The following is a 12,052-nucleotide window of genomic DNA, read 5'->3' on the forward strand; positions in this document are numbered from 1 at the left end:
CACATCACCGTCATCATCATCACCTCACCTAATCGATGAAATCTCAAAATATATTCCAAAGGCAATAAGTAGCCAAAGGACGGATGCTAAAATGAGATTAATGCGTTCTCTCAGTTCCAGTAAAAAGCCTGGCAACTGCATTTTGAACCAACTGCAGACGATTAAGTGCCTCTCTACTAAGTGCAGAGTATAAGGAAATTATATTAGTCGAGATGGGATGAAATAAAGGCAGGTCAGGTCAGGGGCAGGCAGAAATAACTTAATTTCGGATACATTTCTTAAGTGGTCAATCCACGACTGAATAACCTCCCCTACTTGAAATTCAAAATTTAAAGTTCGTCCCCAGCGGATCGTCCCCAGCGGATGAAAAGCTCATTTTATTGGCGACCCCCATGATCTTGCGCCACTGCCACTTGTACACAGGATGTATCAAAATCTATCTATCAATCTATCTAATCAATTGAAATTTACAGCAACCTTTCCCCCCAGAGGAGGAACTCTTTCTATTTTGAACACTCGTTTTGTACCACCTCTTAGCTCCATCCAACAGTTTTTGTATCACAGCGTGTAATACACATAGCAGCCTGTCCAGGAGCAGTAAACACAAGTTTAAACAATTACCTACGTCATAAACAACGCACAACAACTGCACTCAGATCTGTGGATACACACATCCAGTAAAGAGGAGTCAATGCCTTGGTGCAAACTGTACGTATATCAGAGTCAATGATTCGATCCGGGCCTCGTATTATTGATTGTCCAGCTTCACTTCATTGTTTCTACATTATTGAGGCTGACTTTGCACTTTCTCATCTTCTCCTAAAATTATTACATCACAGTGCTTGGCACAGATAGATCGTCCTGATTCCCATTATACATGAAAATAACCGAACGGATTAAAGTGAGAGTGAAAAATGAAAGAGGAAAAAAGACATGATCTGCAATACATCACAGACAAGAGGGAGTTAGTCTGCAGTATAACTGTTAACTGTGAATAAAGGAAATTAGCTCATTGATTCCTCAGTGGCATGAGATGCAAACTCATCCCTTCAGAGGAAAAAAAAGGAAAAAGGACACTATGGGTGTGACAATATGTATTTTAGACTAGCACAAGGGCTTCTCTCAAAGTCTGGGAGTGTTGGCAGGCCAAAAATAAATGAAATTGTTCATGATAGCATCAGAGGAGATAACAATACAATACTAAAGCTATTTAACTGGGACTCTGGCATATCTCCCTGACCAAATCTGACTCCAGGCCTTTTTATCAAGCTTATGAAATAATGTCTCAGTTGATTTGTTTTAATGGGCAAAGAAGGATTTTGGAGGCAGATAAAATACTGGCTTTGATATTGCTTTGGGCAAAACATAATCATAAATAACAAAGTTTTTTTTTTTTTTTAACTTCCGAATGGCCCTCTGAAACATCATACACCTGTAATAAAGAGTAGTAATAAACACTGTTGTCGCTGTGACATACATTAAGCAGCACTGACAACAGTCAAAATATCCTACTGCCAGATTTTCTCAACAGACTGATTCAATCACCATGAATAGTAAAATTGTGAATTTTGAATGCTACACCACCACACAAGCCTTTTGATTAGTCCAGGAATTACACAAGGCGGATGGGGGATGTGTGTAAATGCTGAAACTTATGATACAACACATAAGGTCCATTAACTACGCACAGTTCAACCTAACCAGACTGGTAAACCTGACTCTTTCCACACTTTACAGAAGGAACTGCATGTCAACTCAATGCACAGACAAAGGCAAACACATGCATATTAATCTCATAACACGTACATGCTTGCATGGACACACACAGACAAACAAATGGGCACTTTAAATCAGACCCCCCTGAACAACACTGGCTCTCGGTCCCCTCCGTGAGCTGAGAAGGCCACTCCACTCTTAAATATGTCTCAGATGAATTTTTGATTCCATGCAGTTCAAAGCCACTTTAATGTTAGTCCTGGTGTCCAATTAAAAACGGCTTCAAACTTAAGCACTACACAGCAAGCAGTAACCGACTGCATGCCCTGGACAGGGGCAGAACATCTGAAGGTTAGATAAATAAATAAGCCATGCAAGCCCATGTGAAGAAACCATTCACACCCCAGAGGATGTGCGCGGTCTCTAAAAATGAGCTCTGATGGGCACAGATAGCAAGAGAGATAGTCAGCGGAAGTGGCTGTGTCCATATGATGTGGATCGCTGGTGCAGAAAATATAACTATTACTTGGTAGAGATGCTGTAATGAAATGATAGTTTCATTGCGAGCGCACCGCTGCTGTGTGAAACAAGACGCAATGTGCCTCTCAGTCTGCACAGAAATAAACAGGGATGTCTTCATCTGTTCGCCGATGCATGTGTGAGGATCTGAATGTGTCAGTGACTGCAAGTTTGTCTTAACTTGTGTTTGAGTTCTGTTTCGGTGCTTTTTTCACAGCAAAGTCCTAGTTTTGCTGTCTCCTGAACAGCCATCTGCAGTCACACCTACAGTATGCTAAAGATAAAGCAGTTAATCTGGGCAAAGAAAGCTTTAGTGTATTCAGTGTTTAATGGCTGAGTGACCCCACTCCTTTCATGATTTATTGAATAGGCGCACAGCTGCTGTACTTATGAAGTCAATGTTACATCGTTTACTAGGTACAGTCAGCTTCTTGTAAAGGTAGAGCCACTATACAGCACTGGATATACTGTACATGGTAAACTACATTACTGTAACAGTGACCCAGAACATCTGAGGTTTAACCCTTTTAAATAATGCAAGCAAAGGTATTTCCTTGCACTGAGGTGAAATCCTGTGTGGCCTACTACGCTGTGTTGAAGTCCTGGATTACGCATGCATTATAGAGATGCTGAGCAAGTAGTAAGAGAACAGATGCAGGGTGACAGGGCTCGGCTTGCAGAGTTATAAACCCAACCCTTATCCAACACAGCTGAACGTGAGGCTGAGTTAGTGTGGTATTAAAGCCAAGTTTACTTTGCCTCATAATAAAAACATGCCAGCATCTACAGTGTATTTTTTTTATTATGTCCTTGGTCCTTATTAAGCCCTTGGAGCAGTAAAAACATTACAGATAATGGTACAGTCTGAGGAAGAACAAGGATTCTGTACCTCCTCTCATATCGTGTGTTCATATCCAGAGCGTAGTAATTTTTATCACTTGTATCTATCATAGTTATGGCGTTTGTTTCTAGATAAGCCAGCACAGAGTTGAGTTATGAGCAAAGAGTTAATACACCATCTCACAGCTCTACCTGGATCATACACTTGGAATGAGGAGAACCCAGTGAGATTTTCTTTAACTAGAAGTCGGATTTATCCTTCAGAATTGACCACACCCTGTGTTTTATAACATTATCTCTGCTGTCTTAAAGTTGGGGCCATGTCTTGACACATAAACGCACACCTTGGGTCTTGTTATACCCTGTTATGATTTGTTGAAGTGACCACATTTGCTGTGGTGTTGTTTGCTTTTTTATTATCATTGGTCTGCAATGGAGTAGATCATCTGCTCAATCAGGGTTAGTGAAATCAGGTTTGTATGATGAGCACTGTTAAAAGGTTCCCTGTCCAGGCAGCACTATGGATCTGTTTCTCTATGAGTTAGTCGACATGCGTATGTGCCCACATGAAACATGGTTTTACACTATTCCACAAATCTACAGGTGGTGGTAACATGTAATAAGTACAATGAACCCCATAAGTATAATTCATATGTGCAACATTATCTAAACCACCTTAATCTTATCTGGCACGTAAAGGCCTTGTACAGACTAAAAAGATGCACTCAATGCATTTTGGTGAGTAGCACTGAATGCAAACAACACTTTGTTTACAAGAAAACTCTTAAAGTTACGAATACTGTTCTGTAGTAAACTACTTTCCGTTAAGGTTGGTGCACTCGTGGATGTGTGTGCGTGCCCATAGTTAAATTATGATGTCAGTAGTCACTGACAAATCCCTGTCGTCACCTGAGTGGGTGGTGGGTTCCAGTTAAGTGAGGCAGAGAAGATATAAAGCTTGTCACTAGCCAGTAGTGGGGGAGCAGGTGGCCGCTTGCTGCACCTTGTTTACTGTATTTTTTCTTCACCTTAAGATATTTCTAATTAGCTTCCCAGGATGTTTTTTTTCCTTGGTTTGCTTCCATAACATCTCCTTTAAGTATTCCAATGCCAAACACATCTACTGCTCTTTTAATGAGGTGGCAGCACTACAGATTGACAGCATTCCAGATCCTTTAAAATGACCCATATTATTTCACATGACGATTTCCATAAATATTCAGCCACCTCTGCAGAATAGGTTTGGTTAACTTTTGGTAACTATAATAACTTGGTTAAACTTGGTCATGATTAAAATAAACCAAAGTGAACCACAGTCTGCAATGTCAGGAATTAGATAATGTTGTGGCAGTGTTTCTGAATTTATTTGTTAATCTTTATCTTTATTTATGCTCATGATCCAAAATATGGGTGAGCGATCTCTGAATTCACAGAACCATTAGTCACATCCAGGACGGGAAAAGTCCCAGGGCTATCCAGTATGAGTCATTTACATCCTCCATCCCAACAACTGTAAGCATGAGGTGTTCTATTTTTCCCTTCCCCTTCTCTCACTTTCATGTCAAACATGCTACAAATGATGAGCATAGAGGGCATGAGCCTTTTCCATGCATGTGCTAGTGTGATTCAGGACCAAAAATCCTAAATAAGAATAAATTGGTGCAGCTTCAAGGCCGAATAGGTTGACAAAAAGGCAAAGACTCGTGTGTAGATTGAAAGTTGCAGGTTATAATGGAAACTCTGCCAGTTCAGAAGCAGGATGCCTTTTATCAATGATTAATACTCTGTAGAGATTTTTTTGTGTGTGGCAACTTGAAAATTCTAACAGATGAATGAACTTTCTTGTAGAATTGAAAACAATAGGATGCCTCCATCCCTCTTTGCACAGAACAGCCATGCTGACACAGCATCCACCGTAGGGAAACAGCTTGTTATTGCATGATTAAAAGTTGGTAATTAAACCAGGGTCAGCAATTTAACTTTTGCCTAAAATAATTCCAAAAGGTCAACGTAAAGGGATGAAATCCTGATAAATGAAAGTTCTTGGATGCTATTCAACTTGTCAAAGCTTATTAAATCACAGGCATCACCCTGTGACTCATACCGGGGATATTTGGAGGCTCTGGAGCAATCAAACCCACTGGAAACTGTCCAACAGACAGAAAAGAGACGTGTGCAAATGTGTGAAAGAAGAAAGGAGGGGCCGGACAAAGACATTAAACAATGGGCAGAAGCACAAGTGCAGACCAAGATAGTTAGAAAACAGACACACTCAGGGGCTGAGAGAAGACCAAGAGCACTGCTGCATAAATCAACACAACGAGAGGAGAGGAGTCATTGAAGGCAACACTAGATCTGAGACCGTCCAAACCAGCAGAGGTCCCATTCATGCTGCCGCTCTGCGAGGCCCTCAACTCTCAGGGCACAGATGAAACAAACGAGGGAACGTGTGTTTGTGTTTTCAAATTTTTATCTGCCGGGCACATCACATTTTCAAATGCCTGCGATGTGCGCACACATAAACACCCACATCCACGCATGCACGCACACACTCGCAGCTACAGTTACTGCTCCCCAGCCAGTGTGTTTTAAAGTTGGTGGGGAAAAAAAAGCCTGTCAACAAATTAAAAGAGAAGGATTCATGCTCGGGCTGCTGATGCTGAGCTGTGCTGTGAGGCATTTGTAAGCAGCGAATGTCCCCCTCTGTCTCCCCCTCACTTGCCTGCCATCATTCCCCTAAACTGTTCAAACAAGTAGTTTAAATTGACACTGTTGTGCAGTGAGGTGACATTTGCAGTTTCAAGCTAGATTATCATCTCATCCAAATTAGGTTTGATTAAGGTATTTTGGCTTGTTGCTCCCCTTGGAAAGAGAAACTACAGATGACGAGCAACAACAGTATGCATGAACAGTGTGTATAATAGTCAGAATGACCGTTATCCTCTCAACACAACTACTTCAGCACTTTCCTAAATCCTCCCTAGTATTTGACCTATGTGCAGCAGTTACCATGCCTGCATCCCACCTTGAATCAAAAGGGTTAACGGATTTGAACCTCTGGGGAAATCACTGAAAATAATTATCACCAGAGGCCTCTCCATATGGGAAAAGGAAACGTGTAATGTCGTTATCTGCCAATCCATGTTGACAGTCTTATTTTGGAGAGCCGCAATGTGAGCAGGTCATGAGGGACAGTGGTCACTAATTTCAGGTTCACTGGGGGCGGTTAAAGACAAATGCGAGACAAAGCATCCCTCAGTGCATGCAAAGAAGTGGTAGTGATGGACAGAGTGGGCAGAAGAAAGGGCGGTGATGTATCTTCGGTGGATGGTTTAGATTTGATAAGGATCTGTAAAGGAGAGGGATAGCTGGCCTGAGGTCAGCTTGTCAAACCTGTTGAAAAACAAGTTTAATTGGTTTGTCCCCTCCTGGTTTCCTTCAACCATTTGGCCTAACAGCTTACACACACACAAAAAAATGTTTCTCATCCTATTCCACATCTCTTTCCCACTAATCTGCCACAGCTTGAGTTCAATTCCCTCTCTGCTGGCGTTCTCTCCTCACTAAGTTTGCCTTTTCTGTTTTGTTTTGGGTTTTTCTTTTTTTTAAATGTCTGCTGCCAACCTGATTGTACCTATCCGCAGCCCAGATGGCCTCCTGAGGATGGATAAAATATGTGCTTTAATTCAATATTTGATATCCACAAACTGTGGATTGTATGCAAAATGTAATACAGTTGGGGAGCCGTATGTGGACATCATGCACCGAGCAAAATGCAATCCAGTCCATTAGCTTAGTACTGTACAGCAGAGCATTCATGCGTTCTTGTAACCAGACTCTCACAGAACTCAGCAGGCTGCTGGACAAATGGCCTGTGTCGGGTGAAGCATATTTTGTCTATGGGGACGTGTGCATCGTTAGCTCTGCATACGGGAACTTCCATGCTTCCCTTAGAGGAGAGAAGATTGCTGGAAAAGGTGATCTTGATTTAGTAGCTTTATAATGGTAATGGCATGTGAAATTCCTCAAGCAGGTACTGTTTTTACCCCAAAAAATGTCCAAAAAATGTAAAGAAAAACAAATTCAATCATTTGCATGTTTGTTTACTGACACCACTCTTATGAAGTGTTCCTGAGCCCACAATCATGTGTTCACAAAGTGGTGAACCGTGCTCCATCCTTGCTTATGAACAACTGAGCCTTTCCAGGATTCCCCTTTCATACCCAATCATGATACTATCACATGTTACCAATGAGCCTGTTTACCTGTGGAATGATCCAAACAGGTGTTTTTGGAGCATTCCAGTCTTTCGTTGCCCCTGTCCCAACTTGTTTGAAACTTGATACTGCGTCAAATTCAGAATAAGCAGATATTTACAAAAATCTGGCTCTCTGTAAAGGTCTCCGCCAGAGTTCACTGTTTATCTCCACTGTGCAATCTTGAGTTCACAAAAACTCTTAAACGGCCTCTTTTGCTCCTTATGCTCTAGTTCCCTTTGCACACCAGCACCAGCTGTAGGCCTTCCGGCTCACTTGCACAATTGACTCTAACAGCCTTTAGCCCTAACTCTGTACGGCAACTACATTCAAATGGATTTACAGATATCCAGTTGAGTTCCGACTAAGCCTCTGCAAGTTCAATCATCTTGGTTTGCAAACAAATTTCATTTTCCCCATGATGGTAGATGAAGAGCGAGGTCACTTCCTTCGACCTCGGTGCTACTTTCATCCCTCTCTTGTGTGCCAGGAACTAAGGCGGGAGGGTTTTTTGGCATTTGAGCAGCAGTTGGCTTCACGGCTGTCAGCTGTGTTGAGCCACATCCCACACAAGTCAAGTTATAAGAAAAGAAGACATACATTTGAGAAATGAGAACCTATCATTTTAGATTTTAATGATACCTTTCAACAATCTTAAATTAACAACAGACACTCTATGTTTTTCCCCCTTTTTTCATTATCAAATAGATGAAAAGCTGAGCCAGGATGAACTGAAAAACACTGATGGAGATGCAACAAAAGATCCTGGGATTCATCCAAACCTTAAACCAGTTTCCTGTGGTTAAATGGTGGGTGGTGCAGCACCCCTATGACACCCATTATGAGGTCGAGCTCATAAATTCTTGATATTTGAATCTAGGCTGCTGCTTTGAGCTTTGTAAATCATTAAGGATGGCTCTGTTTTATCACTTCAGCACCACGGACAGTGCACATTACCGAGTTGTCCTATAGGTGTTCCTAACGCATCACCCACACCAAACAGTAATGAAATGCATCAGAATACAAAGTAGGCTTACAAATCTATTTGACCTAAATTGCCACTAATTTTTCCATGTGCCACATAAATATAGTTGAAAAAAGACATTTCTTCCAGGAGCCATAAAAAACAGCACTGTAGTATCTGAACTAATGAAGAGCAAACTCAGCTGAGGGAATATTCAGGAAGAAGTAATGCTTCCACTTTTACTGAGGGAAATACAGTAAATTGGATGTGAAGGATTATGTTGAAAATATTAAAATTCTGTGAAAATCCTTGCACCACAGCAGAGCAGAAATTGTAGGCGCCCAGTGCTGGCCCAGTGACAGCCTGTAGCTCCTGATGGCTGGCTGAATAAAGGTGAGTCACTTAAGATTTATAGCTGTGACAAGAAGCTAAATATCAATAAATGACTCACGAGATTAATTGATGAATAAAGAAAGGAATTACTCACAACTCTCTATCTCGAGTGTGCAGTTTTGCTCATCCAGTGGATACCTCCTCAGGTCCATCATACAAGCAGCTGTGGTCGTGATTCTGGAAAAGCATGACACATCGATATGTTAAATTCATGGCATGAATCTGTAAGCTTTGTTGTTTTCAGCAGGAACAGTAACAGTAAAGTCCAGCATCTTTATAGAGAGAAGGTAAATCACCACTTCATTGCAATTACACAGAACTGTCATCTGCAGCTATTTTATTAGCACTGAATCTGAACATGTGTGTGACAGCTGTCTTAAACCAAACCTCCACCTCCATTGGTGTGAATTAAAGTTTATGAATTGTATAAAAATGTATTCAACAAAGCACTTATAATTACATCTCACAAAATTCTGATAACCATTTATGATCCGAGGGGGGCCGTGAGTACCGAAACAAGACTTGAAATCCTCCTAACTTCTACAGGTAAATGCAGGAGTCTTTGAGGGTTCGGGGGTGGTGACAGCAGTGGTGGGAACTCCATTGGGGATTACATGGCCAAAGCTAATCCTTATGTCCCAGTTTTAGCATTGTTTGGATAATCCTGTGGGTCCTCTGTCAGGCCCCACCTGAGATGCGAGTCACTGCAGGGATCAAACTCTGTGGGACAGTGGTGGCAGCAATAGGTTGGAGATAACAGCGGTGGTGTTTGTGCTCTGACTACAGCCTGTCATATCCTCAAGGAGGACGTGGGATGAAAGTGTGTGTGTTTTACAACCTGAGGACATCCCAGAGACATGACAGGTCAAGATTAGTGCTTGCATTAATACTACCACCACAAATATGACTACTAGAAGAAGAAGGAGGAGGAGTGGAAGAGGAATGTGCACATGTTGAATTTATTTCCATAGCTGTAATAACAGATCTGTAGAGCATACAGTAAAAACAACAAACACGTCAAACAGTGTGTGATTCATAAGGATTTACAGGCCGTTTTTTTGAGCGTAAAGTTCGGGCACAGTTGTCCATCCCTCCCTCTGCTGATTTGACTGACAGTGCTCTGTGAACACTGTTGTCGAGAAAAGTTGTGAATAAACAAGAATAAAAGAGATCGTGGGAGGTTTGTCTCCACTTAGAATCAGAGCACTTTTCACGTTTTAAGTTCTTAACCTCTGAAGTGTCTCTTGAGAGGGGAGAGCATTTGAGGATGCTGGCACAACTCCACAAGAACACGGAAAACGGTGACGTGTTGCACTTTGAGCGAATGAAATGATCTTGCTTCTGCATCTCAAGACACCAATGACGTTTAACGGATGGAGCATTCGAGGATACATTATGTATCAAACCAACGAATAAGCCATTGAATGTTCCTCTCTGATTGTTGTATAAGTCAAAGGTGTTGTTTTTATTGTGTATAACATGGGAGCAATGGAATAGGCCTCTAACACACTGGCATATATTTCATCCTGACACTGTTAATTAACAAAAGGTCCCAGAGTTACAGTTCAGTGAACGAGTTTCATCTGAGGAAGAACTTTAAATGACAAATGTAAATCATATGATCCTCTTGCAGGCTGAAATGGGATCTAGCTCTAATCTGGAGCACCCGAGGTGCCACAAACCGACACTACCTGACCCTGTGGAACATGCTGAGAAAAAGAGATCAATAAGGCTGTAGATTATTATCTTCATTTCAACCGGGATGGCCTGAGGGGTGATTGTATTGACAGATACAAGAGCTTTGAGGTAAAATGGACAGTGGAGCATAAAACTGACACCCGAGGCTTAACTCTTTGACTTTCCCCCTGGCAGAATCCAATTTTGACATAAAAACATGTCATAAACTGGGCTATGGTGAACTCAATTTCAGTACAGTGATGAGAGGGAATCAGATTGTGTTTTTAATGCTTTGGCATTAGTGAGAAAAACGCCTCACGAGTTGACCAGTAAAGTCTTTTTCTGTCTACATGAGCAGCAGCCAAATGAGCCAAAATCCACCTGATCAAAATCTCACTGATAGAAATGATCCTTGCATTGTTTGAACTATTTGACACTGAGCCTGTACTTATTGAAAGAGCTGATTCAAACACAGAGCTCAATTTTTTTGACAAAGAAAACAGACACGTTCTTTAAAATTTTACTTGAAATCCTTCTAAGTTTTGACATTTTTTAAACCAGATACATATACTGCAAGAACATAAATGTTCCAGCATGGTAAGTGCTTTTCTAATAGCTGCAAACTGCGGTAGCCAAGGTGATATAACCTTGACTGCTCCTATCATATTTCGTGTATATATGTCGGCATAACGGCATTTAGCCTTCCAATCACTATCAAAACAAAGAGACAGGGGTGGGCAATAATAAGGGATAATAACAGCAGCCGACTACGAGTCAATAGATAAGGTTATGTTGTTCATCAGACTTTGTGAAGGGAGCATAAGGACGAGGCTGTGAGTAATAGGCTGCCGTTCCTTCCCTGGCTCTGGTCTTGTGTGAGAACTTGACTCCCACTGAGGGAGTTGCCACAGAGCAGCACAGCATGGTGGGTAATCGTCTAGGAACACCTGACAACATAGATAAATTTGTGCCAGAGGAGAGGCTCATCTTGAGTCCAATCCTCTCTGTTACACAGCAGAGATAATCACCCTTGTGTGTGTGTCTGTGCGTCTCTCTCTCTCTCTCTCTCTCTCTCTCTCTCTCTCTCTCTCTCTGTCTCTCTCTCACTATTCCATTATTCAGACCAACAGCCACTGCAATGCCAATCTTTCCCCATCTCATAATCTAAGTGTTTCTAAAACCCAAGCCACCCAAGATTCGTGCAATTTCATATTGGACAACACATAACGCCGTATGCGATATTATTTGCCTGCAAGCTTTTGAAATGATGATGCAGCAACACGACACTACTCTCACAGAGCTGCTGTGGTCATTTTCCCACATAGAGGCATCCCATTCTGTGTAAATCATCTGTGTCTGTGTCTAAGCGATGGAGCTTATGACAGGCCACATATGGTGAACGGGTGGGACCACACCTACTCAAATCAAAACAGTCCCTGCAGCGTACTCAGTGATTTTAAGGTCAAACCAAAACCGAGGCGCTATTTGTTATTTCACTCTTCATAAATTTTTACACTGTTGTTCACCGAAAAAATAAACACCGGTTTGGTGCTTCGAAAAGAGCGAAAAAGTGACCAAAAATCTTAAAGATATTGTGCTTCCTCAAGCGTACTGATGCTGAACCACTGCACTGTGAGCTCTAAACTCATAATTATATCAGCATCAAGAGCGAGAGAGTAAACACTTT

At 41.6% G+C, this 12,052-nt stretch overlaps 1 protein-coding gene across 1 annotated transcript in view; it reads right to left on the bottom strand.

The window, feature by feature from the left end:
* The window catches only part of LOC139344579 (gamma-aminobutyric acid receptor subunit beta-2), a 60,555-nt gene that overhangs the window by 13,085 nt on the left and 35,418 nt on the right, over positions 1 to 12,052 (bottom strand). The window contains exon 5 of the mRNA XM_070982866.1: positions 8,783 to 8,865. Within this exon, the coding sequence (XP_070838967.1) occupies positions 8,783 to 8,865 (83 nt within the window). The remainder of the gene's footprint in view (positions 1 to 8,782; positions 8,866 to 12,052) is intronic.

Source organism: Chaetodon trifascialis, chromosome 16 (genome assembly GCF_039877785.1).
Source record: "Chaetodon trifascialis isolate fChaTrf1 chromosome 16, fChaTrf1.hap1, whole genome shotgun sequence".
Taxonomy (NCBI): domain Eukaryota; kingdom Metazoa; phylum Chordata; class Actinopteri; order Chaetodontiformes; family Chaetodontidae; genus Chaetodon; species Chaetodon trifascialis.